The 24,659-nt window shown below is 33.0% G+C and overlaps 3 protein-coding genes across 8 annotated transcripts in view; all 3 read right to left on the bottom strand.

Annotated features, from left to right (window-relative positions):
- LOC113853235 (probable UDP-N-acetylglucosamine--peptide N-acetylglucosaminyltransferase SPINDLY) overlaps nt 1-12,765 on the bottom strand; it is a 42,488-nt gene extending 29,723 nt beyond the window's left edge. For both annotated transcript variants that reach the window (XM_027483744.1, XM_027483745.1), the window contains exons 1-3: nt 12,761-12,765; nt 8,606-8,611; nt 2,461-2,473 (exon numbers count right to left, since the gene is read on the bottom strand). The gene's annotated coding sequence lies outside the window, so the exon portion shown is untranslated. The remainder of the gene's footprint in view (nt 1-2,460; nt 2,474-8,605; nt 8,612-12,760) is intronic.
- LOC113853234 (probable Ufm1-specific protease) lies at nt 1,620-9,795 on the bottom strand. 5 transcript variants are annotated; one of them, XM_027483740.1, is made up of 12 exons: nt 9,081-9,738; nt 7,678-7,949; nt 7,396-7,483; nt 7,106-7,281; nt 6,257-6,347; nt 5,800-5,922; nt 5,599-5,646; nt 5,439-5,515; nt 3,905-3,993; nt 3,491-3,602; nt 3,113-3,215; nt 1,620-2,863 (listed from the first exon to the last, which is right to left on the bottom strand). In XM_027483740.1, exons 1-12 carry the CDS (start codon nt 9,610-9,612, stop codon nt 2,808-2,810), a joined length of 1,767 nt encoding a protein of 588 aa, XP_027339541.1. In that variant the 5' UTR covers nt 9,613-9,738; the 3' UTR covers nt 1,620-2,807. The 5 variants fall into 5 exon arrangements, with proteins under 5 accessions (XP_027339541.1, XP_027339542.1, XP_027339539.1 ...); XM_027483741.1 differs by having other exon boundaries at nt 1,666-2,863; nt 7,678-7,946; XM_027483738.1 differs by having other exon boundaries at nt 1,684-2,159; nt 9,081-9,795.
- Nucleotides 12,766-20,013: 7,248 nt separating the features above from the next.
- LOC113867603 (protein STICHEL-like 2) lies at nt 20,014-23,702 on the bottom strand. The gene is made up of 5 exons (XM_027503006.1): nt 22,113-23,702; nt 21,801-22,020; nt 21,451-21,636; nt 21,076-21,300; nt 20,014-20,636 (listed from the first exon to the last, which is right to left on the bottom strand). Exons 1-5 carry the CDS (start codon nt 23,700-23,702, stop codon nt 20,014-20,016), a joined length of 2,844 nt encoding a protein of 947 aa, XP_027358807.1.
- Between the last annotated feature and the right edge of the window lie 957 nt (nt 23,703-24,659).

Genomic DNA, 24,659 nt, shown 5'->3' with positions numbered 1-24,659 from the left:
AACTTATGTTCATTTACATATTAAAAAGTATTAAATATTTTAAATTATTATAAAAAGTTTGCATTAAATATTTTTATATTTCTATTTTTAACTTCTTTAACATATGTTTTTACACACAAATTCAAAAGTCATTTTTATATTTATTTTTCTGTATATTCATTTTTTCGTCTTTTTTTTTGTCACAATTTGTATTTTATCTTTTTATTATTTTTCTTTCTATTGCTCTTTTTCCGCACTAATTTGGTATTAAAAAAAATATCTGATAATCATTTTCCTTATGCAAATGTCTCTCCTTTTTTCATGTACCTGCCACCTTTTTCTCTCATTATTCATGCCGCTATAATACTGTTTACTGTACCTCAATACCCATGATACAACTACATAAATAAAAATTTAAAATATTACTAACAGGCATAAGACTCTCAGCAGCAGCAGCAGCAATAATAATAATAAAACAACTTTAGTTAACTTGTATGAGAAGTTTCAAGTGCCAGACAGCCACCAAATTATGCCCTTGTCATTATGACTAATGAGAAACTCAAAATGATCATAATTTGTAATCTCCCCCTAAATTTTGGCTTTCCTTTATTTTCAGTACATGACTTGTGAATAAAGAATTAGAGAAGCCGCAATTAAGTTGTGAAAGGTTCCATCCATTCCCAATAATAAACAAAAGACAAAAGCTTCATATTCACTTTTCACCGACATTTTATTCTATTTCAATTCGCACGACGTTGTATGTTTAAATATTTGATATCTACTTTGAAGAGCTTAAAAGTTGATATTTCCTCAAAATTGAGACTGAAACGTGACTGAACTTACCACAAAAAATCTGTTTTAAAAAGCTAGTTTTAAAGGAAAAGCTTGTTTGAAAGAATTTCGGTTAATCAATGCAACTGGATCGCGTGGTAAATCTCTACAATGTCAAGACCGTTTGTTCATGGCATCCAATCACTGATTTTTAAATTCATTTTACAAAATGATTTCAAAATATTAACTTTAGAAGGTTAAATAAATTTTCCTTCAATATACCTTTTGTGTGAGAGATTAATTTGCCTTATTTTAGGGATTAAATATAATATCACTTTAAAACACAAAGCAATTTATTATCCATTTTTCTAGCACATGCCCAAAGACATATTAAGAAACATTAAATATACCTTGCTAAATGCTTTAAATTACTATAAAAAGCATAAATCGAATGCTTTTTATAATTTTGAAATAATAAATATTTTCATTTTCAGTAAAAATTTATTTTTGACATCTTAACATGTGACAGTAAACAAAAACTAAAAAAACCGTTTTTTTTTACTGTTTCATAATTGTTAATATTCACAGGCAGAACCACGCTCCTAATCCGTAGCGAAATACCGTAGATTTTCTGTATCGACTGCATTTTAAAAGATGTTTTCCATTAACATCTCAAAAATTGCTTGATGCTCGCTCTGCAATTTTCACCTCGCTATAGCCTAAATGAGAGTTAAACCAATAAATCTACATTTCTTTTATCAAACAATAAATATGGTTTTCAAGCTGGATAAGGCTACGAATTTTAAGTTAAGCTTCTAAGATGGATTGAACTTGGCTCCCAGAGAAAGATTGGACAGCTTCAGATCTTGCTTACCATCTGTATCGAATGGCTTGAAATTTGAAAATGTATTTAATGAAAATGGAGTTATCCTACGTTTCCCACGTTCGAAACACCGTTTGCCCAAGTGACTCGACAGAAGATTCAGGCCCAGAGAGAGAGAGGGCCGATAAAGCTTAGTTATAATCGCAGAATGCCAATTACAGAACATCAATAATCGAAAAGTGAGGCAATGAATTACCTCCAGTCCCAACCACACGTTACGTAGTGAAAAATTATTCTTCCATTGCAAGAAATTGGGTATTAATTGGGAGTTAGTTCCCTTCATTAGAATTTCGGTCTCAAACCATGTTGGGCCTCTGCGGCAGTAGTAGATTATAAAACTTATCGTGCAAGAAGAAATTCTTTCCTTTGTTATCAACAGCCTTTTTCCACCCACACCATCCCCCGCTGACTATTTTCTTTAGATCATCCGTACCTGTATAGTGTGGATCAAGAATTAAAAATGCGCAATCTCCACTTGCTTCATTGTAGTCCACTCCCAAGAGTGTATATGCAAGTACACCACCACCTGCATTTAGAAACCGAAGTGTTATGAGAGCTATCGTTAGTCCCAGCTTCCTTACCGAAAAATCCTCAAGAGCAATAAAGACAAACATAACTCATCAAAGTGAATTTCAACTTTCAAGCCACCCTGTACTAGGTATATTGCTTGGTTGACACGAATAAAAACAGTTGTATTACATAACCGAAAACTGGTTTTGGTTCAGTGAACTGCCATTGGAAATGCCAAACCAGAGAAATTCCCTGTACCAAGAGGTAATTGATTAGAAACAAGACACATGCTCATCATTCCTCTCCAACCATAATTCCTCCTCCCTCTATTCCTCAATTGATGTCAGTGAGCTCATCAAAGACCCTGACAAGATCACTCCTGCTGCCGCTGAAGAAGTACTCATCAAGTTCCCTTGCACCATTCTCCACCTCATCAACAAGGAGTAGGGTTGAGCCAGCCTGTAGCAACCTCCCATCAATTGTCTCTGCCAGGGCCAAAATGTTGCCAATCCAAAGAGGTCAAGGCTACCGCTGACAAAGTCAAACAATTTGCATGAACTACTCCTTTTTCATTTCAAAGGAGAATCCTGACTTCAGCAATGACAAGGGAGGGGAAGAGCATCCCTGCCACTGGAATTGGGGACGAGGGTTCCAGCTTGCTGAGCTACGACTTTGTTGAACACACCAGCTTCTCAGTGATGTCAGAATGAAGTTTGATTTCTGGTTAATTTTAACAGAGGAGATTCAGCAATTTGGTTATAATGGTTAACCAAATTGGAGGTAACTGAATTGGTTAAATGACCTGTTTTAAAACCTAGTTCAGGTTCTTGAACTGTTTTAAAAGCTTTGATTATTTAAGGTTTGGTTCATTTAGTTCAGTCTGGTTTGGTTCTTTGAACAAGCCTATATACAGGGAGATGCCACAGATAAATAGCAGACAGCAGTAAAACAATACATCATTTTACTGACCAATCATAACAGGTGTACTTTGGTTCTCAAAGTGCAATGCCAACTCTCGACATTTTTCTGGAAGCTCAGCTCCAGATCGAACATTGATGACTTTGCAAGTAACCTGTTTAAGCAAGTAAACCACCCAATCAAGACATTAAGAACTCTATTAGGCTCATAAGCAAATATATATTTGATGCACTTTATTCATTAATGCATCAAGTATTTAAATTCTAGCATATTTTTGGGGTGGGAAGCTCAACATATCTTGATTCTAGCTAGAAAACCATAAAACACGATGTCCAGTTGGGCCCAAAAAACCAGTTGAAGCTATAATATACAGTTTGATCACAAATCTATGGTTCAACATTAAGAAATACTAAAGATAAGTGAACTTACACCCAGAAGTTTGTCCAAAACAAAGCTCAATTCAATGGCACCAATCCACTCTCGTGACCCAATAAATGAAGGATCTTTATCACCAATGTCAACAAGTGTCTGTTGTATTTCCCTGACAAAGTTGTAGTTTGTCAGGCTACATCATATTCATATGCATGAATATAGCAAGCAAAATTTTGATATGAGTGAAGAAATGTCACCCGAACTAATTGATTGGTCAAATTTTCCATTTATGAAAAATCAACAACTCTTTAAACAACCAATTTAATAATCCATTACACGAGAAAAATAAAAATGCAGAACAAATTTATAATATGAAAGACAATTAGGAAGTAAAAGAAGGAATGATAACTCCCCCCCCCCCCAAAAAAAAAAAAGAATAACAATCATTAAAGGAGAGTAAACTATAAATACCTATGAGAAGGAACCTCTATAGACGTGTAATTTTGAAGTCTGAACCATGAAATGATGGTCTGGAGAGAGCGGTATGCACAACCCCATCCCTAGAAAATCAATGCAAGTGATTTAGTTTTTGATCCAACAAGAAAATTGAGACATTTGTTCTAATGGCATATGTAGGTATGTAAATATAATGATATTTTGTTTTAAGAAATTTATTGACCAGAAAAGATGTCACACACAATAACTAGTCCACCCAAACACAGCCTGAATAGTTTTATGCCAAGCTAAAACCTAGCTTTTAGATAGGAAAGGCAAATTTTCTTCAACATCACAACTCAAGTTTTGTAATTGTAAGTGCCAACAGCTTTACATAGTACATGCAAGTATTTCTCCACCATGTTGCTATGCTTTCAGGAAGTAACAATAGGAGACGTGTACTTGTTAATATTGCCGTTGCATGTCATAAAGTCTTAAAAAAGCATTAAAATATGATCACTGAGGGAAAAACACAAGTACCTAACGGATGAAAAGTAGTTTAAAAGCACAATGAAATGGTAACAAGGTCGGGACTCCTTGAGTGACAGAAGGTCAAAAAGAAAAAATCTAGCTCCCAAAAAAATATCCAAAAGATTAACTAACAACTCATCCCAGAAGTAATAGTAACTACAAGGTATAAAGAGGCTTCAAGTGAAAGCTAATAAAAAGTGTCTGGCCTGCATTTGATGCCCTCAAACCAGTTTTTAATGAAAACAGAATCATTGAAGTCAATGTTAAATAACTGAGAATGCATTTGTAAAAGCTCAAACAGTAGCTTGATCAAAGTGGCCTAGACCCAACTCCTGCAAAATGCCCACTAAAGTGCCCTTCTATTTTAATAGAGATATCAAAAGCCAGTACTGCAGCTGAACTCCAGGGCATCAAAACACTTCACTTTTTAAGTCGCATGAAAAAAAGGTAATCCTATTACAAATCTCATTCAGGGAACAGTAGTAAAGCTATATAATATTTCTAATTTTGAAATAGCTGAAAGTATTTGGCAACTCATGGAAAGATGAAGAAAGCCAAGTCTATGTTTCCACAAGTTGCATTCCTCGGGCAGCTACACATCAGAATTTGATGACCTTCACTTTCATTTCATCTCATTTCCTTTCATATATAATATTTTTGTTATTCATACAGCATTATACACAAAAACCACACTATTAATAGACTATTCTGATTTCATTTTTTTTATTATCATTTTTAAAAACAAATATGATGAAATATATTTAAGAGATTGCATAACATGAACAACATTCGGTTTATCATTTTAATAACTTTAAATGACTTTTTCATGTATCCAAACTGTAATTTGCAACAGCCTAAACAAGATTGCACTAATCAGATAATCTTAAACTACTCAGCAATAACAACTGAGGCTTGTTTTGTGTTCAAATTTACATATCCATCACTTGGATGTGTAACTTCAATAGAGGCCAAAAAGATCAAGATGACATAATTTCATGAACATGTTACAAGCATTTTCAAGCAGAAGGATTGCAATTACCGAATCATTAAAACCATCCTGGAGATAATGGAAGTATTCATAGGAACCTTGAAGAAGGGAAACAGTTCCCCCAGAAACTGCATGAACCATAACCCATTTCAAATGAGACAAAAAAGAATCACATCTACAATGAGAGACTAAGACCATAATAGCTACTTACCACCACTGCTTGGAATCCCAATGTGTACATCTCTGAGCAAAGACGAACCTAATATTATTGACAAATATTAAAAACCTTAGAGCATATGATATATGTAAAGGAGTTGGTATTGGAAAATACAACACAGAAAGAGGAAGATGCAATCATAATTCTCAGCAGGAATAGAGACTAAAGAGCTTCCCATTCAGATGTATAAATTACCTTTCCGTAGAGAGACAATACTATTGTTCATCAATTTTGAAAAATCCAAGGCATTAGATATTCTTAGAAGGGGACGATCATAAGGTAGTCCCAACCTTGAGTGCAAGGATCTTCTAACTTCAACTGCAGAAAGCATGTACAATTCATAAATCCAAATACTGACACATGCTGAGATCATAAATGATGATCTTACTAACAAGTGCCCTAAAGGTATTATTAAGGAATTCAAAAATAGGATTTTATTGGAATTCACAGTGGGGGTGCATTGGTGACATTAAATGTTACACTTTAGCATTCTCTTAATTGATTAAGTTTATTGAAAAAGCCAAAAGATTCAACAGATATGTTCCTCTCTGAAATTTAACAACAGAACACAGTATAGCTTTATTCTATATTTTCTAATAACAACTACAATGTAAAAGGAAAATTCTATCCATGCCAAAGATAAATGGCATACCTTGCTTCATTTCTGTCTCCCCAAAACTCAGTTCATAGAAAACAGTTATTGGATGCAGAATCCCAGGAGGACTAAAGTGATAAGATTTTAGCTGACAAACAAATAAATTGCCAGTCAACCAAAAGAACAATAAGTATTAAATACACATGAAAAGCAAATTTTACCCTGAAAGAACAATATAAAGAAATTAAATAATAAAAGAGTAAAAATAAAAACAGAAAATTACAATGATATATTATTCACAGAAATAAAATCAATATCTTTCATGAATTTCACCCAGTTGATCACTAATAATAATCATTAGGGTAATTTGTAAAACACAATACATATTTTCCATACCATAATTTCATTACAAGAGACTATGTAGCCAGATAAGTTCATCCAAATTGTTAACATTAGTATCTCACATCATATATATTAATTACCTATTTTGTCATCCCCATGCTCATAATTTCTTAGTACCTATCAAAGAAGGCTGAAATAGGTCTGGTTCTTTTAACTATTTAATATAGAGATACTCGTAAATTATTAAATAGATCTTCATATATTTGAAAGTTTAGATGAACACCATTCTATGTAGTTATCCTGGTGCAGTAAAGCTCATATTAAATTGAAATTGTCACTTTCATCTGTGGGATACGTTAAACAACGAAATAATTTACACATTTGAGAGTGTTCTGTTGACAGGACAAGTTCCCAAAAGCAATTTCAAATTGCAATGATAGATAGTGGAATGACAATAACATCGATTAACTATGGAAGTACGGTTTTCTTGTGAATTAGAATCATGGTGGAAAAGTAGAACCATGGAAAGCTTATGTCACTACACAGATCAATGCATTGCCTCACCCGAGCATGTTGTGCCAAAAGGTTAGGTAACATCAAGTTCTCCAATATATTTAACTGATCAACTAAGCCGAGGATGATTAAATTTGAAACTGCATATTTCAGTGGAAGTGCCCTGGAAGAATAGCAGAGTACATCTAGCTTAATATCCACAACAAGTAGTTTAGTTTCTTCCTGGACTGAAAGCAATAATTGAACTTCAATTAAGAAATGCTAAAACCACAAAAACTGAAGTAAACCATATTTTTCAATATGCAAACATTGGACATCAATTGTGACCCTCAAATCCTGACCTGGAATATATTCTGCAAAAGGCACGATAGAAGCTGATGATGATCCTAAGCTATTAAAGAGAACACTAACTTGGATAGTATCTGCATTCTAAGAAGAAGAAAATTCACAAAATGGAGGATGGTAGTCATTTGACTGTTCATGAAATAGTTAGCAGAAAGGAAAAAACAAAGACATGACAAAAACAAATCATAAATACTATCAGATAATATAAGAAAAGGATCAAACCGTAGAAAATAAGAGGGGTGAAAGATCACTAAGAATATCATAATCTTTTATGTTACCTCTGCAGAAAAAACTGGTGGGCCTGCTTTACTGCTGATGGAAAAATATGAACATGATAGTGAGCTTGCATCAAAGCCATCATCACCCTCAGCCAAAGGCTTGATCTTGTAGAGGTCTGTCTGGAAGTCTAATTGTAGACCTCTAATTATGACAGGTGAAGGTATATCCTGAGAGAATTTGTTTGAAGTTTCTAACATGTACACAGCCTGAGGATCTCTTAACTTGGCAATAACAGCTTCAGTTGCCTGTGTATATGCTTTCTCAACATCTGCTGAACAAACATGCCCCAAATTTGCCGCATTTAGATCATAGTGATAGTGAAAAATGCATCTTAGATAATTCACCAATGTCCAGATATTATCCTGTACATCTGTATACTATAATGAACTAAACTTTGTTTACATTGAAATCGAGTTAATGAATTTCACCAATTGACTATCAATGTTTATGTTGAATTTAAAATTTGCTGAGGTTATCTTAGTTTACTGTCCACTATCCTTTGTAAAAATTTTTTAGTATCTCTCATACATAATAAATAAATATTGTTATCGTATAGCATCTTGAACTCAAATTAAAGTACTTTCAACTAGAACTCTCAATGTAACTCAAAACTTGAGTCCTTTGCTCAGCAACTTGCATCAACAAAGGCACTACTCAATTAATGCAAAACAGAGGTGAACTTGAATTTAGTACCCAACTCAGTCACTAATTTGCACCTCTATGTATTGCCTTCATGTTTCTCATAAAGCCCAGTCCCTACTTTGTTTAATTAAAGGGCAACGAGAAATAATGGCAAAACATAAAACCATCTGGTGAGGGGAGGGATAAACTTTTCAATAAGTACTAATAAAAGTTAAAAATTAAGTAGTTAAATGAACAAAACCTTTTCATAAGTTAAAATCAACTTATGTTTCTCTATTTTTTTTAGAAGTTCTCTTATTTAACTTCTCTGAAATTTGAGGAGATAAGTTGCTTTTAATTTATGAAAGAAACTATATTCATTTTTTATACTGATTTGCATCTCTTATAAGGACTTCTCTAAAAGTTTGCCAAAAATAAACCTTAACCTATAAAAAGCTTATTGAATTTAGGATTATGGCCTTCTTATAAGATCTATTCAATTTATGTTTCCCAGTAAAGTTTATCAAAATAAGCTTATTGAATAAACCCTAAATCAAGGTTTTCACCTAAACACACTCAAATTTCCAAATGCAAACCAAAAGTGATGTCTAACCTACAAAGTATAATGTGACAATTTGGATTAATATTTGACAACTATAAAATAGCAAAAGTTAAATCCAAATGGATTTCTCAATTGCAGCAAAGGTTATGTTCCTGGAAAATGAAATAGCAAAAAATTTATCGAACCGAAAAGAGAGAGAGAGATTAAAGGGAAACGCACCAGTTGGATTTTTTAGTGGGTAATACAGTGGCAACTTTAACGGAAGCTCACAATGAAGTAAGCAACCATTCTCCCACACATACTTCTCCGGATGTTCTTCCTGTACGATCGACGCAACAGATTCAAGGCTCGTCGCGTTTCTACTCTCGGACACAAAAAAACGAAGCTCACCAGAATTTTCACCGGCAACAGCTCCGATGACCGGAGGATCTGTTCCTTCGCCGTAAAGAAACTTCCTCAATGCACGTGCAGCTTCTACGGCCGCACGAGCATTGGTATCGTCTCCGGAAGCTACGGCTCCAATAACTTCAAAGCCTTTCAAGATGAGTGTCCGAAGGTCCTCCGATTCCTTTTGTAATTCTGGGGAAGAGGAGGAGGAGAGGGTATGAATGCATCGGAGGAAGGAAGCAACGGTGAGTGGGGGGAAGAATGGGGATCCGATTAGCCAGTATTGGATTCCCGGGTCGGATCCTTTGTTCAGTTGCTTTGAACGGCATAGCAGTCTCAAGCTACGATTGCTATCACCCGCCATTGAACTTGCTCTCTTCGTTTTTCTCACAGTTCAGTTCAACGAATAATAATGGAATCAAGGGGAATCGGTTTCAGTTTTCTTCGTTTGAAAAAATGGCATCGAGGGTCTTCGTACCCGAACAAGAGAACAATGTTGCTCACTTAAAATTTACCCTATGTTCTTAACAGGATAAAAATTAGGCACATGTTGCACCGTGGTTTTTAATTGAAAATAAAATTTTATTTTAATAATATGTCAATTTTTAATATTAGTGTGTTATATTAATTTTTAATGATAATTTACTAAAATAGTGCAATTTAACGGTTAAATTATGAAAATAGTGTAACTTATAAAAATTTTATGTTATTAGAGTAAGTTATATATAACATATATATTTTATAAATCATATTACAATTAATACTCTTAATATATATGTATATATATATATAATATTTAATTTTTTTTATTTTTAAAAATTTATAATCATATATTATATATGTATATTTAATTTTAATTTTTTAAATAAAAATTATATATACAATATACGAACGACTTCTATCGCATGATTATAGAAGTCGTATGTTATATACTTTTATTATGATTAATTTTTTTGTTTTAAAATATAATTTAATTATTATAATTACTGAATTATATTTTAACAAATTATTTTTTTATAGTTCATACTTTTTAATAAAATAAATATTTTTTTCAAATAATATATAAGATTATATAAAGGGACAAATTATCCTTCAAGTAAAGATTATATAAATTAAAAGAGAAAAAAAAAGGATTATATAAATTAAATTTATATAATAATAATTTAACTTTCATGATGTTGTTTTAATGGATCATTGCTCCTATTATATCTATTTTCTTATAAATATAATTGTTAACATGAATCTTATTTTTTAGAAGAATTTAGTACATAAATAAGTCTTTAATGTTTAAGCCAATATTTTTTATTTTTTAGTGAATGAAACTCCATTTGATAAACTTTGAATATATTTTTTAATTTATAATCAGGACTTATATATTGTGAAATATACAAACAATTAAATAAACAATTGTGAAATATACAAACAATTAAATAGACAACATGTAATCACATGAGAATACGAATACTTATAAACTTAAAAGCGTTCACAATTACAACACATTCCGTTCAATTTAATAATGCAAATCATCCCATTTTTGATAATTTAAGCATTACTAGCTCTTTTTCAACTTCAAAATTGTCATAAATAAATTAAGTACATCGCAAATTTTTAATTGGACCAAATTTTACTTAATGATAAAGTAATGAATTCTTATTGGAGTTTCTTGAAGGCAACAACATTATAATTATAGGCGCCTACAAAGTCGCAATGTTGCATATAATTTTACAAACCTGAAAGTATTGGAAATTGAAGTTTCAGGGACTGATAATTATAGTCCACAAATTGTAATGGTCAAAAGGAAAATACTGCATGTTCACGTAGCACCAAATTGCTAGGTCACTTTCTCTTCCTTTATATATAGGTTTCTTAAATATAATATTATATTAGTTTATAAAGCCTATAAAAAGGTCTCTTCTTGTACCATGTATAATGCAATTAAGGTCAATGAAATATTGAGAGAAAGTTTTAATTCTCTTCATCTTAGTTTTTTCTACGTGAATTTTTCTTTGTATTACTATGTCTATTTGATTACAAATTGGTATCAGAGCTCGTTAGATCTAACACTAGTTTTGTGAGTTTGTGAGAGAGTCAGTATTAAAAACTATTGAGTGTGTGAGAAGTAAGAGAGTTCTCACTTTTATAAAAAAAAAAATTGAGTTTATTTGAGAGAGAGAAATAGCCACAAACTATAATATTGTTTGGTCTGGTCCCAAATTATATGGAAAACTAGATTATAATTATTGAGTATTGTTGATGTTCACCCATTTGAAAGATCACAATATTTGGAGCTTTATTGAACTAGGCTTACAACAAGGAGCTAATGATGCTGCTCAAAGAAAGGACCAATTGGTACTATCACAAATTCACTAAGATGTAGACTATTCAAATTTTGGCAAAATAGCAATTGCCAAAACAGCCAAAAAAGTGTGAGACATTTTGAAGCTATCATACAAAAGAGTAGAAAAATCTTAGAAATCCAAACTGCAATGCATGTGTCGAGAATATGAAAGATACGAAATATCCAGTTTAGAAATCATGTAACAATATTTTTCACGGGTAACAAATCTTGTCAACAAGATGAGGGTATATAGAGAAGATATTCTTGAAAGTAAGGTGGTGGAGAAAATTCCATGCAACATGCTGATGAAGTTTGATCATGTGGTGACTACAATAATTGAGTCCCATGACACAAAAACCAGACAGTTGCAGAGTTACAAGGTAGCATTGAAACATGTGAGCATAATCTTGGAGCAAAATGAAAAAGTAAATGAAAAAGCATTGAAAAGCCAAGTAACTTTTACCAACGTAGCAATATCCAGCCGAAGTGAAAACAGTAAAGGTTATGAAGGTGGAAGTATAAATTTTAGAGGTAGAGGTCATGGCAGCTTCAGAGGAAGAGGTTGTTATAATTTCAATCAATAATGGAGAGACAACAATTTCAGGCCACATAATTAAGGAAGAGGTGAATATAATTTCAAATCTACTAACCTTGAAAGAGGAATAGGCAACAAATACCAAGAAAGGACAAATTTCAATTGCTATCACTATAGAAAGTTTGAGCATAGAGCTACAGAATGTATATTCAAAATACAGGCAAATATAGCAAAAAACCAATATCAATATACTGGTGAGAGTTCTGATAATCCACAAACTTTACTTCTAGCAGCAAATAATTTTACAAGCAATAGAGATATTTGGTACTTAGATATTGGTTGCAGCAACCACACGTGTGGGAAAAAGGAATTATTTTCCTCACTAGATGAATCGGTAAAATCTACCGTGAAATTCAAAAATAATTTAATATTCTGATTTTGGGGGAAAAGCAAAGTTTCTATTAGGTTGAAGGATGGTTCTTAAAATTTCATTTCTGATGCTTTATATGCTCCTGGTCTTCATCACAATCTGTTGAGCATTGGACAATTATCAAAGAAAGGCTACAACATGCAGATTCGTGATGGCTACTGTAAATTGATTGACAAAAATGGGAGATTCATTGATAAGGTAAAAATGACTCCTAATCACCTATTTCCTTTGAAAGTGAAACATGATAAAATTCCCTGCTTGAGTTCCATTATACAAAAAGATGATTGGTTGTGGCATATGCGTTTTGGGCATTATTACTTTTCTGGATTGAATTATTTATCTAGAAAAGAGTATGTATCTGGTTTGCCCATTATAAACATTTTTGAAGGTGTATGTGAGACTTTTGAAATTGGAAAGAAGCACAGAGAATCTTTTCCAATTGGAAACTCTTGGAGAGCAAGGAAGTTATTGGAATTATCCATCCAGATTTATGCATGGTTAAGATTCCAACACATGGCGATAGCAGATATTTTATCATTTTTATTGATAACCTTAACAAAAAAGCTTGCGTGTATTTTTTGAAATAGAAATCAGAAGCTTGTGATGTCTTTAAGGCATTTGTAGTAAAGCAAAGTGGATGCAGGATTAAAGCCCTAAGGACTGACAGAGGCCAAGAGTACTTTGCTTGTGCAAATTTCCTAGACCAACATGGAATTCAGCATCAACTGACAATAAGATATACTCCTTGGCAAAATAGAGTAGCAGAAAGGAAGAACAGGACGTCATGGACATGGTAAGATGCATGGTAATGGCTAAACAATTGTCTAGAGAATTTTGGGTAAAAGCAGTTTCTACTGCTGTGTATATTTTGAATAGGTGTTCAACAAAAAGTGTTTGTGATAAAACACCAGAAGAAGCTTGGAGTGGAAAGAAGCCCTCAATCCGACATCTTAGAGTTTTTGGGTATATAACATATGCCTATGTACCAAATCAACTTAGAAAGAAGCTTGACGACAAAGGAGAGAAGTGCATCTTCATTGGTTACAGCACCAACTCAAAGGCTTACAAGTTTTATAACCCAATGACAAATAAGGTAATTATCAGTAGAGATGTAACCTTTAATGATGAAGGAATGTGAGATTGGTCTTCCAAAGCCCAAAGGGAGCCTGTCATAATTCTAGGAAACTATGAAAAGGAGGATGGACATGTAGATCGAACACCTAATGAGCCAGAAACATCAGGCAAACCACAAAGGCAACAAAGACTACCAACCAAATTGGAGGATTATGTTGTGGGTAATGATAATGACCCATCTGATGAAGAAATTATCAACTTTGCTTTATTTGCATATTGTGAACCAGTGACTTTTGAAGAAGCTATTGATAATCAGAATTGGAGAAAAGTAATGAATGAAGAAATTCATACCATTGAAAAGAATCAAACATGGGAACTAACAGATTTGTCAGCAGATAAAAGGCCAATTGGAGTGAAGTGGATGTACAAAAATAAGTACAAACTTAGTGTAGAAATTGATCGCTTCAAAGCGAGGATAGTGGCAACATGATATAAGCAGAAGTCAGGTATTGATTATTTTAAGGTATTTGCTCCTGTAACGAGATTAGATACAATTCATATGCTTATCTCTCTATCAGCTCAAAATAATTAGAAAATCTATTAAATGGATGTTAAGTCTGCTTTCTTAAATGATACTTTGGAAGAAGAAGTGTATGTTAAGTAACTTGCAAGATATGAGATTGAAGGTAAAGAAGATAAAGTCTACAGGTTGAAGAAAGCATTGTATGGTTTAAAACAAACACCCAGGACATAATACAAAACAATTGATTCTTACTTTGTGCAGAACAGTTTTTAGAGATGCTCGTTTGAGCATACTCTGTATATCAAATTTATTGAACCTAATGATATTCTTATTATGTGCCTTTATATTGATGATCTAATATTTACTAGCAACAATCCAAAGATGATTCCAGAATTCAGGGACGCCATGATTAGATGTTTTGAGATGACAAATTTGAGCCTAATATCATATTTTCTTGGCATTGAGGTTGTTCAGTAGGATGATAGAATTTTCATCTCTCAAAAAAAGTATGTTGCAGACATTTTGAAGAAATTTAAAATGGAGAATTCAAAGCCAATCTCAACACATGTTGAAGAAAAATTGAAGCTAAAAAAGGGCAGTGATGAAAGATAAATTGATTCAATATACTACAAGAGCTTGATTGGAAATCTAAGATATTTGACTGCCACTAGACCAGGCATTGTGTTTGGAGTTGGATTGCTAGCTACAAGTTTGCCACTTGCAAGGAGCAAAAAGAATTCTCAAATACATCAAAGGTACTCTAACTGAAGGAATTTTTTATGTTAATAATTCTGTAAAGCTAGTTGGATACATATTGGATACATATACAGTGACTGGGCAGAAGATATTGAGACAAGGAAAAGCACATCAAGATATGCATTTCATCTTGGAACAGGTGTAGTATCATGGTCCTCAAAGAAACAAGCAACAATTTCACTCTCAACAGCTGAAGCAACACAAGGAGTGTGGATGAGAAGGATGCTTGAAGTAATGCATCAGAAACAAGACACTCCCACAGTGATTTTTTGTGATAACAAGTCTGCAATTGCATTTTCTAAAAATCCAAATTTTCATAGGCAGTCCAAGCACATAGACATTCGGTTTTGACAAAATCCAGGAGCTAGTAATTAAAAAAGAAGTGGTGATTGAGTAATGTCCTACTAAAGAACAAGTTGCAGATATTTTTACAAAGCCATTGAAAGCTGAGTTATTTTACAATTTGAAAAAAATACCTGGAATGATTAATATGCACACTTGATTTAAGGGAGACAATGTCAGAAATAAATCAAGTACACCGCAAATTTTTAATTGGACCAAATTTTACTTCATGATAAAGCAATGAATTCTTATTGGAGTTTCTTAAAGTCAACAACATTATAATTATAGATGCCTACAAAGCTGCATTGTTGCGCATAATTCTACAAACTTGAAAATATTGGAAATTGAAGTTGCAAGGATTGATAATTATAGTCCACAAATTGTAATGGTCAAAAGGAAAAGGCTGCACATTCACAAAGGAACAAATTGTTAGGCCACTTTCTCTTGCTTCATATATGGGTTTCTTAAATATAATATTATATTAGTTTATAAAGCCTAAAAAAAGGTCTCTTCCTATACCATGTATTATGCAATCAAGGTCAATGAAATATTGAGAGAAAGTTTTAATTCTCTTCCTCTTAATTCCTTTTACGTGAATTTTTCTTTATATTACTATGTCTATTTGATTACAAAATTCCTGTGTCTTTCTTGCATAGCAATGAACATAATTGTAGATTGAAAGGCCACGATTTTCTATCATAATAGTTGTCAATGCTTCACAATATACATGTCTTGCACTTATCATGTTTATCGCTCTCTTTCTCTGCTCCATAACTAAAATGTTTGTTCTATAAAATGTTTTTAGAACTAAAATAGCTATTGGCAATGTTTGTCCCCTTCAAAACTGAATTTAACACTAAGCAAAATTAAAGGTCATATGACCATATCACATTCTTCTATCAAATGCTTGCATCCACTTATCCTTCAAATTTCTTTTTTCTTGCCATTCTACAACTTGGAGAAATTGATACATGTAAGGTGAGAAACTTTGCCTCCATCTATAATTGCCTATTCTCATATGCTATTTATTGAATTAAAAATAATATAATAAATTTATATCTGATTCAAATTAATATACAAAAATATATGAAACTAAAATCCACAATTTAAAGATAATAACAACTCACCCATGTATATTTTTTGAACTCTATTTCTAAATTTTTGATTAAAATTGCTAGCTATATGTTTAATGAAAAACACAAAGTGTGCATGGCGTTCTAATCATCCGACTTGTTCCTTCTTCAATATAGTTAGAATACCATTTCCTCTACAAGAGATTATACAAATATTAGGTTGTGATGTTATATGCTTCAGTAAATTATATAAAAACCAAGTTATGCTTCTTTTGTTTTCCCTTCCACAAGTATGTAGAAAGATATTTTGATTCCTATCTTATGCACTAGCACTAGCATTAATAGAATGCATTGATATTTTTCAATTAAAAATGTGTCATCAACTTAAACAATTAGTTTACAAAATACAAAACTATCAATGCATGCCTTGAAGGACAAAAAATAATGATCTATAATCACACTTTGACTGTCTTTTACACTATTTATAACATTATGCAATAATTTGTATCCAACCAACAAACAAAGAATAAATTGTTGGATAACAGTCATTAATTAAGGTAAGTACTTATAATATTATTGTTCTCTTCCTTTTTGTTAGCACTTTCTTGATTTATATTAGGAAAAATTAGTATATTAGTCATTTAACCTTTTCTTGTCAAATATGTCAACCTCATTAAAATATTAATATTTATCTTCCTCCTCCTTGTGAACTTTGATAAAAATACAATAATTTTTTACCAATTTTTTGACTACCTCATTTTCATGTCTTTCCTCTTCTTCATTTTCTTCCTCTTCTAACCCCTCATCCACCTCTCCACAATTCATTTTCCTCCTACAAATTGTGATAAATTTGAAAGTCACAAGGAGAGACCATTGTGTTGAAAATATTAAAGGGATATCAAATATTCACTCAGATAACTTAGTTTTGGCCTTCAACTCTCCTTCCCAATTTTTTTTTGTTTGCATAACTTTTGGAATTAACTTTGAACTTAAAATGATGTATGGATTAAATGATTTCAAAGGCATATGGGATCCTTTAACCTATAGAACCTTTAAACTCATTTCTTGCATCTCTTTGCAAATTTACCATCAATTTTCTTGTTGAAATCAAAAAAGAAGGTATGGCCTTTTACAAGCTGAATCAATACTTTTTGTTTATCATTTATTAAGATGTCTTATAGGAATTCAAGCTAACAATATTGATATTCTGACCTAAATTTGAGATTTTAGCAATGTTTTTCTATCTCTTGTGTCAAAAAAGGGTACATTTATTAGTTGACTAAAGAAGTGGTATTATGAAGAACAAAAATGGGTTGTGAAAAAGACATAGATGAAAGGTAAGAGGAGGAAGAGGAAAAAAAAGAAGCAACCAAGATATTCTTCATAGGACATTGTATTTTCACTTGAGTTCATAAAGAAGAAAATGATGAACAATAATTTTTTTAATAGAATTAACCTTTTTTATATAAAAAATATATATTATAATACTTTTGTAAGTTTAGAGACTAAAATGAAAAAAAAATAGAGAATCAAATTGAAACAAAAACAAGAGTTAAGAGACCAATCTACCAATTTCTCATTTATATTAAAATATAAATTTTTTGAAAATTTTGGGTTTGTTTATTAGGGTTTAAGCATTTTTCTTCTCTATGTCCATATTTTTCATAAAAGAAATAAATTAGTTATAACTCATCATACTCAATCTTAAATTCTTAACCTAGAACTTTAAATGTAGGAAACAACTTACACCTTAAATTCTTCTAGCAAATTTTTCTCTAGATAAAATTGAAGTATTGTTATTAATTTTTAATATTGACCTTAAGCAACAACCTATTTTTCAAAGAAATTTCCTATTGTATAGTTTTAGTGGATGGTTAGAATTATAACCCAAACTGCAAATTTCTTAAAATTATGATAATTGAGCTTAAAGAGTGATCTCTAACAGTGAATTATTAAGTAATGATCTAAAACTAACAAGGAACCTTCAACATAGCAATCTTATAATCTTGCATATTCTTAAGTTTAACTAAAAAGAAATTTTGTTTAGGTTCAAAACCTTTAAATTCTCAATTTTATCCTTTTTTTTTAATTTATCATCCATATATTTTAAACTCACACTTTTATCCAATAATTTCTTAATCAAGATTGACACTCAAGGAGTTGAGCACATCTATTTTCATAGTCCTTTAAGTAAACCTTAAGTTTAGGGTGAATACTAGGTTCAAAAAGATCTTGAAAATTGCCTTCTTAATAAAAAAAATTTGAAGTCCTCTGTAATTGTATTTATGTGGTCAGTATTTAATATTAGATCTAAATCTTATGATTCTATTATTTTATCACTATATAAAATAGAATTTCTTCTAGCAAGGTTACGTATCACTTGATTTTTTTTCCTCAATCTTTATCAAAATTTGTTATTGTCATCTTTTGAGAGTACTTCAAACTTCTTAAAGTTGTTTGTAGTGTCCCCCTCCATCTTATTATGCCACTTAACCTTTTTTATGCTTTACATCACAAGACCTTCTTCAATGGAACATCATTTAACTCTTTCTTTCTCTCCTTCTTCTGTTAGCTCTCAATGTACCAATTTCCTAGCAAAAGATCTTCGTATCAATGTTCTTGTATTGGCACAGTGCTACTTAAGAGTGTAAAATGACCCTCATTGCAAACCCTAGCATAGCGTCATTCTTTACTCTTTGATGATGAACCTATTCTTTCAAAATCCAAAAGCCTCCAAATTTTGCTAAAACACAGTATTGCATTTGTATAGTAGATCTTTTGTCTTACATGAATAAAGAATAGTTCATTATGTGGTATACATAATTTAATATTTTTTTTCTCATAAAATGATGAGATTTGAGTAGAAGGGTAACATTGATTATTTAATTTTGTTAATATTTTATTAAAAATAATTTTTAAAATAACATAAAATTTTTAAAAATTACATATGGAAAAATATAATCTTAAAATTTAAATTTTTGTTAAAATTAATTTTTTTTATAATAAACTGTTTTTTACTCTCTTTTTCATTCATCGAAACGAGTAAAAAAAATTTATTGTTTCTCTTATATCTATCCATTCAAACAATACTTTCCATCTCATTTCTTTCTCATCTATTTTTTATTTACCATTTTTTTTTGTTACTTATTTTTCTTTTCCTCAGTTTTTATTGCATCCGAAGACAAAGGAAGACTTCAAAATTTGATAGATACATAACTTTCAGTCAGAAAATGGGTATATGATCACAAGGGTGCCGATTATTGATTATCATGCGATGAAGATTGACCACAAATTATGGAGGGTATCATCCCTGTTAGAGAATTCTTGTTTCCCATAAAATACGAGCAGGTCATCCGTATACATATGATATTGTTGGCATTCACATGCAAAGCCGAGCATTTATCGACAAGTCCTTGACAATTATTTATAGTGAACATGTCAAAATAAAATGCACATCAATAGCTTGACGAATTTTCAACATTTGGAATAATAAATCTCCACATATCAATGTAAAATTTAGTTCATTCTATCCAACTATGCTTAGGTTATTACTGTATAACTGCAGTCTCAACAATTTTAATAATGCAAACAGTAACACCAAAATGCATAACATGTCAACCTACTTTTTCTCAGAGGCTTTGGTGCAGTTCTTAGAGCTACTGGTAAAAATGCAAGGTTTGTTAGATGTCCCAGATCATGTACACTTAGGGGTAGATAAAACAAAATCTTTCTGTTGTTGAATACCCTGAAAAGTCATCTTGAATGAATTTGATGAACGAAACTTCTTTTGAAGCCAAATAGTTTGAGGAAAACAGTAAGAGTGATTATCTGAACTGGGGATTGATGAATCTAGATGAGCACAATTGCATTCCTCTTCCTTAGAGGAATCGACTATAGCACATGATGTCTCCAGAGGCTCTTGAAATGACCTATTTAAAAACCTTTCTCCTGAGCTAAGCAAATTCCCTTCACAACTTCGCAAAGTCGTTACAACATCCACTCCACAATCAGAGGAAGTTGTTTTATCCTTCATCATGGGATTTTGAGAGGTGCAATCAGCATAATCTGATTCACTTCCTTGTTCATTAAAAGATGATGATTTCCGTCGTCGAATTTTGCGTGAACAACTGAAGATGCTGAAAGATGCCCTCTTCAGTTTGGCATACTTAGAATCAGAAGCACATGGTATGTAAGTGATCCTCAACTCAATGTTACAGCCCAATATGAACTGCAAGGATCTTGCGATCAATTTCCATGACTTCTCAGCTTTAGATACATGGTGGCGATGGTGGAACTCCAACTCGGCAATAGCAAGGCCTGAAAATTAGAGTATTATTCAGTATCTACCGATATTTATGAAATATGACAATAAACGTTTCTTTCCCAAACGCAGGATTAAGAACTAAATAAAGAGTGCAGAATATTCACATAATACACTAGGTCAAAGATATAAATAGCCGACCAAGATTATGGAAAAGCAGCAGAATTTGATATCACATACTTGCTCAATCATAAATATAAATATTATTGCTATTAAAACTTTTCTTGGGGTAGAAAATTAAGATGAGAAAATTCCATTCGGCAAATTACATATCCTCTAGATAATTTAGATAATTATCAATTTTGATAATTACCAAATACCAGGCAAATTTCTGAGTGTAACAAAAACACCAAACATAATAGCAGATATACTATGATGCATGAAATTCTTAAATGAATGGAAAATGAGTAGCAGGACGAAAAACAAAGTAATTACAAGCTGTATTGCGATCAACATGAAGTGAAGACAACTTCCCCTTCTTCCTGAGAAAAGTCTTGAGCCGACTAGATTGACACAATTCTGTAGCTTTATACCAAATGGAATTCAATGTTCCCCGGCGATCCTCCTGCACTCGTAATCTGTATGACTTGTTATCACACTGACCAGTAGCAAGATGCTCCAAGCTCTGCCCTGTAGATGATATATTGCGGATATCAAATTCTGTATCAATTCAAGGAATAAGGAAAAGTTTATAATATACATTTCTATATGACAAAACCACTCCATTCCGCCAACCCCACCCACCAAGAGAGAAGACAGAAGAGAAATTAAAACAAATGTAATAAGCAAGGAAAACAAAATCATGCTCACCTCCATTGCATGGAACTCTCAAACTTAATTTGGTATCGTTGGCATCCACAGATGGATAATCTACAGAGCTTAGCTGTAAGAGGGCTACAGTGAACCACGTTGTTTGATTCTTTGAGATTCTTAACTGCTTCTCAGTTTCAGAAAGTATTCTCAATGCATTGTTGAGTTTCTGCAGGTCTGCTTCCGCTGTGATAGAGAAAATAATCAGTCAGATACAGTCATACAGAAATAGGATATGAGCAGAACAGAGTTTAGACAGTGAAACACAAGTATGAAGTGCAAAAATATTAAACAGAATGTATTTGCCTAAAGCTAAATAGAGTGTGACGAATTATGCTCTAAGCGCTTACAGGTATATCTACCAGAAAATCTATTTCTGACTTCAGAACCACCATTTTCACATTTCCCTGCAAGGATGTCCATAACAAGATTTGCCAGCTGTGATATAAGCTGCAAAGGATCTATCCTTGATCTCATAAGCTGCCGAGCTCTTATAACTGTATTTGAAGTGTCAGATGACAATGCTAGATCCAGCAAGTCGAGCAACTCATCATCAGAAACAATCCCGGTCTGCAGAACAACAAAGGGCAAGACTTAAAAACCAAGTTAAAAAAATGAAGTTTTGAGGAAATACAATAATGGAACAAAAGCATTACACTTACAAGCTCGTACACTAAGGAAATATCGATCTTTTTTCCAAGCAAACTGAGCTGATCTAGCATCATTTCTGCATCCCTAACAGAACCACAAGATTTTGCAGCAATGAAGTCCAAAGCAGCCTGTTCAAAATCAAGACCTTCTTCGGCACAAATTTTTTCTAATCTGCACACAATGTCAGCGTCTTTAATCTTTGGAAAGTGATACCTCTGAGCCCGAGAAACTGCACTTCTAGGAAGCTTGTCCAAATCAGGAGTAATCATCACAAAAACCACATGTTGAGAAAGGTTCTGTAGACTATTTGAAAGGCTTGCCCATGTCTCCCCATTCAATAACTGGCACTCATCAATAATAAAGACCTTAAAACGTGAGGAAACTGGAGGGATACATGCATTCTTAACAAGGGATTTAACCTGGTCTGTACGATTGATTCTCACAGAATCCACTTCTTTAACATCTTTACTTCTTCCAGAAAAGAATAAAACGCATTCTCTACATAGGCCACATGGCCTTCGCTCCTCAAAAGAGAGGCAATTTAGTGCAGCAGCAAATATCCTGGAGGCAGATGTCTTGCCAGTACCACGTGGACCATGGAAGAGATAAAATGACGTTATCCTTCCTCTGGAGATGGCACCCAAAAGGGACCTTACAACCACATTTTGCCCCACCAAATCACTAAATGATTTAGGTCTGAATTTCATAGATAAACTTCTAGGAGTTTCCAAATTTGGACTAATTCCACCACCATTGTGTCTCATGCTTCTATGTCCATGAATATCTGTCTCATCAACACCGTGCAATATCAAGGGACGGTCTTCAATCTCACAATTAAGATTTGACTCTCTAAACCTTGGTGATTTTGACCAACAACAGCTTATTCCACATCCACTATCAATATTTTCAAAAACATCTTGATTAATACCTACTAAGGCACTATGGGGCGAGAAAGCATCGCGAACAGAAAGGCATGGACTGCCTAAATGGCTGGCAATTCCACCCACTACCTCTGATGGTTTTACTTGATTCTTGCGTAGAGATTTTTTGGCTGACTTAGAGTAATCTATTCTCCCTAATTGAGATGATCTAGCAGTAGCAACATAGCATGAATGCCCATCCCTGAAATGATTACTGGGAGGCATGGTACAAGGCAAATCCAACCCTTTACCCCCATGGTTGCTACCACAGCTTTCACTAGGGGACTTATTTCCAGAAATGCTTTGCTGATTAGGATTACAGTAAACTAGTTCATCATCATGTTGGCCATCCTGACATGGTACCCCACTAGGCTTCAGCCTTGAGTTCAAATGACCACAATTCAATACAAAATCAGCATCACCCTGCTCCCTTTGTTCCTTAAAACCTAAATTCCTTGATCTGAAAGTAACATTATCATCAGAATCACACGCACGAGTAGCATCTGAAAACCGCAAGGAAATCCCATTACCGGAACCGTTTTCCCAGTGCACATTATCAATCAAATGAGAAAGTTTACTCATAGAATTAGTTGATGGATCCCTCAATGACCTGACTCTCCTCAATGCCACAAGTGTTTTAGAAATTGGAATATCAACTGAATGCCGCCGCCCATCCATCATTACCTCACTTACAAAGTCAGAATCCGCAAGCAACAGTACAACCACCTACCAACAAGACAAAGATAACATCAACACACAGAAAGGAAATGCCATAACACACAGAGAGAGACAAACACAGTTTGCACAACATAAAGCGGTGGGAGCATAAAACAAACCAACAAAGCAAGCCACAAAAATCGCTGTTCTTTACACTTCCTATACACCATTTCAAGAAAAGAAAACAAAGGCAATGAATGGGGTCACAATGATAGAAATTTTTCAGGAAAAAAAAAATATGTGTAGCATATAGTCAACAAGTGTATAATGTATTTGACCTGCAAATTTCTACTCACTCTGGAAACAAATTACATGAACATGAATCATTTAATTTAATGACTATAAAAAGGATATTCGTTTCTCACATAAACAAGAGAAGAAAAATGCAGTACCTTCAACAAGAGAAGAGCACAGACCAATGTGGTAGCATTCCCATTCCCTCAGCATTATTATAATTTATAAGAGAAAAAAAAAGTAAAACTAGAAAAGAAAAGAAACGTAGGGGAGGGAAGGGAAGGAGAGAATCTAGAGTTCAAATTTCCATGACATAAAATATTACAGAGAGAAAACAAACAAAGCGAAACGACAAAGTTTGAAGGAGAAAAAAAACGGTTACAGGGAGGCGAACCTGCTAATAGAAAATAGAAGCATACATTCTTCAAGGAAAAAAGAAAATGGGCAGAGTGGCGTAGAAAAGGGGTCGTTGAAAAACTTGAGTGACGGTGTTGAATGCGGGTGAGTGAGATATAGAAGAGCAAGTGGCAAAACAGTAAATGTAATAAATGCGAGGGGCCATGGCTTGTGATAGGAGCCAACGTGTGCTCGCGCTTCAGAAGAGGGAACATGAGGCAGAGTGTCTGTGACAGGTTGGTGAGACTAGTCTCGACCCGCGAGCCTGTTTTCAGAATCAAAGGTTTTAAA

The sequence above is a fragment of the Abrus precatorius genome, unplaced genomic scaffold (assembly GCF_003935025.1).
Source record: "Abrus precatorius isolate BTA unplaced genomic scaffold, Abrus_2018 Scaffold10, whole genome shotgun sequence".
Classification (NCBI taxonomy): domain Eukaryota; kingdom Viridiplantae; phylum Streptophyta; class Magnoliopsida; order Fabales; family Fabaceae; genus Abrus; species Abrus precatorius.
Note: the sequence above shows the minus strand (reverse complement) of the source record. Positions and strands in the feature narration are given on the sequence as shown.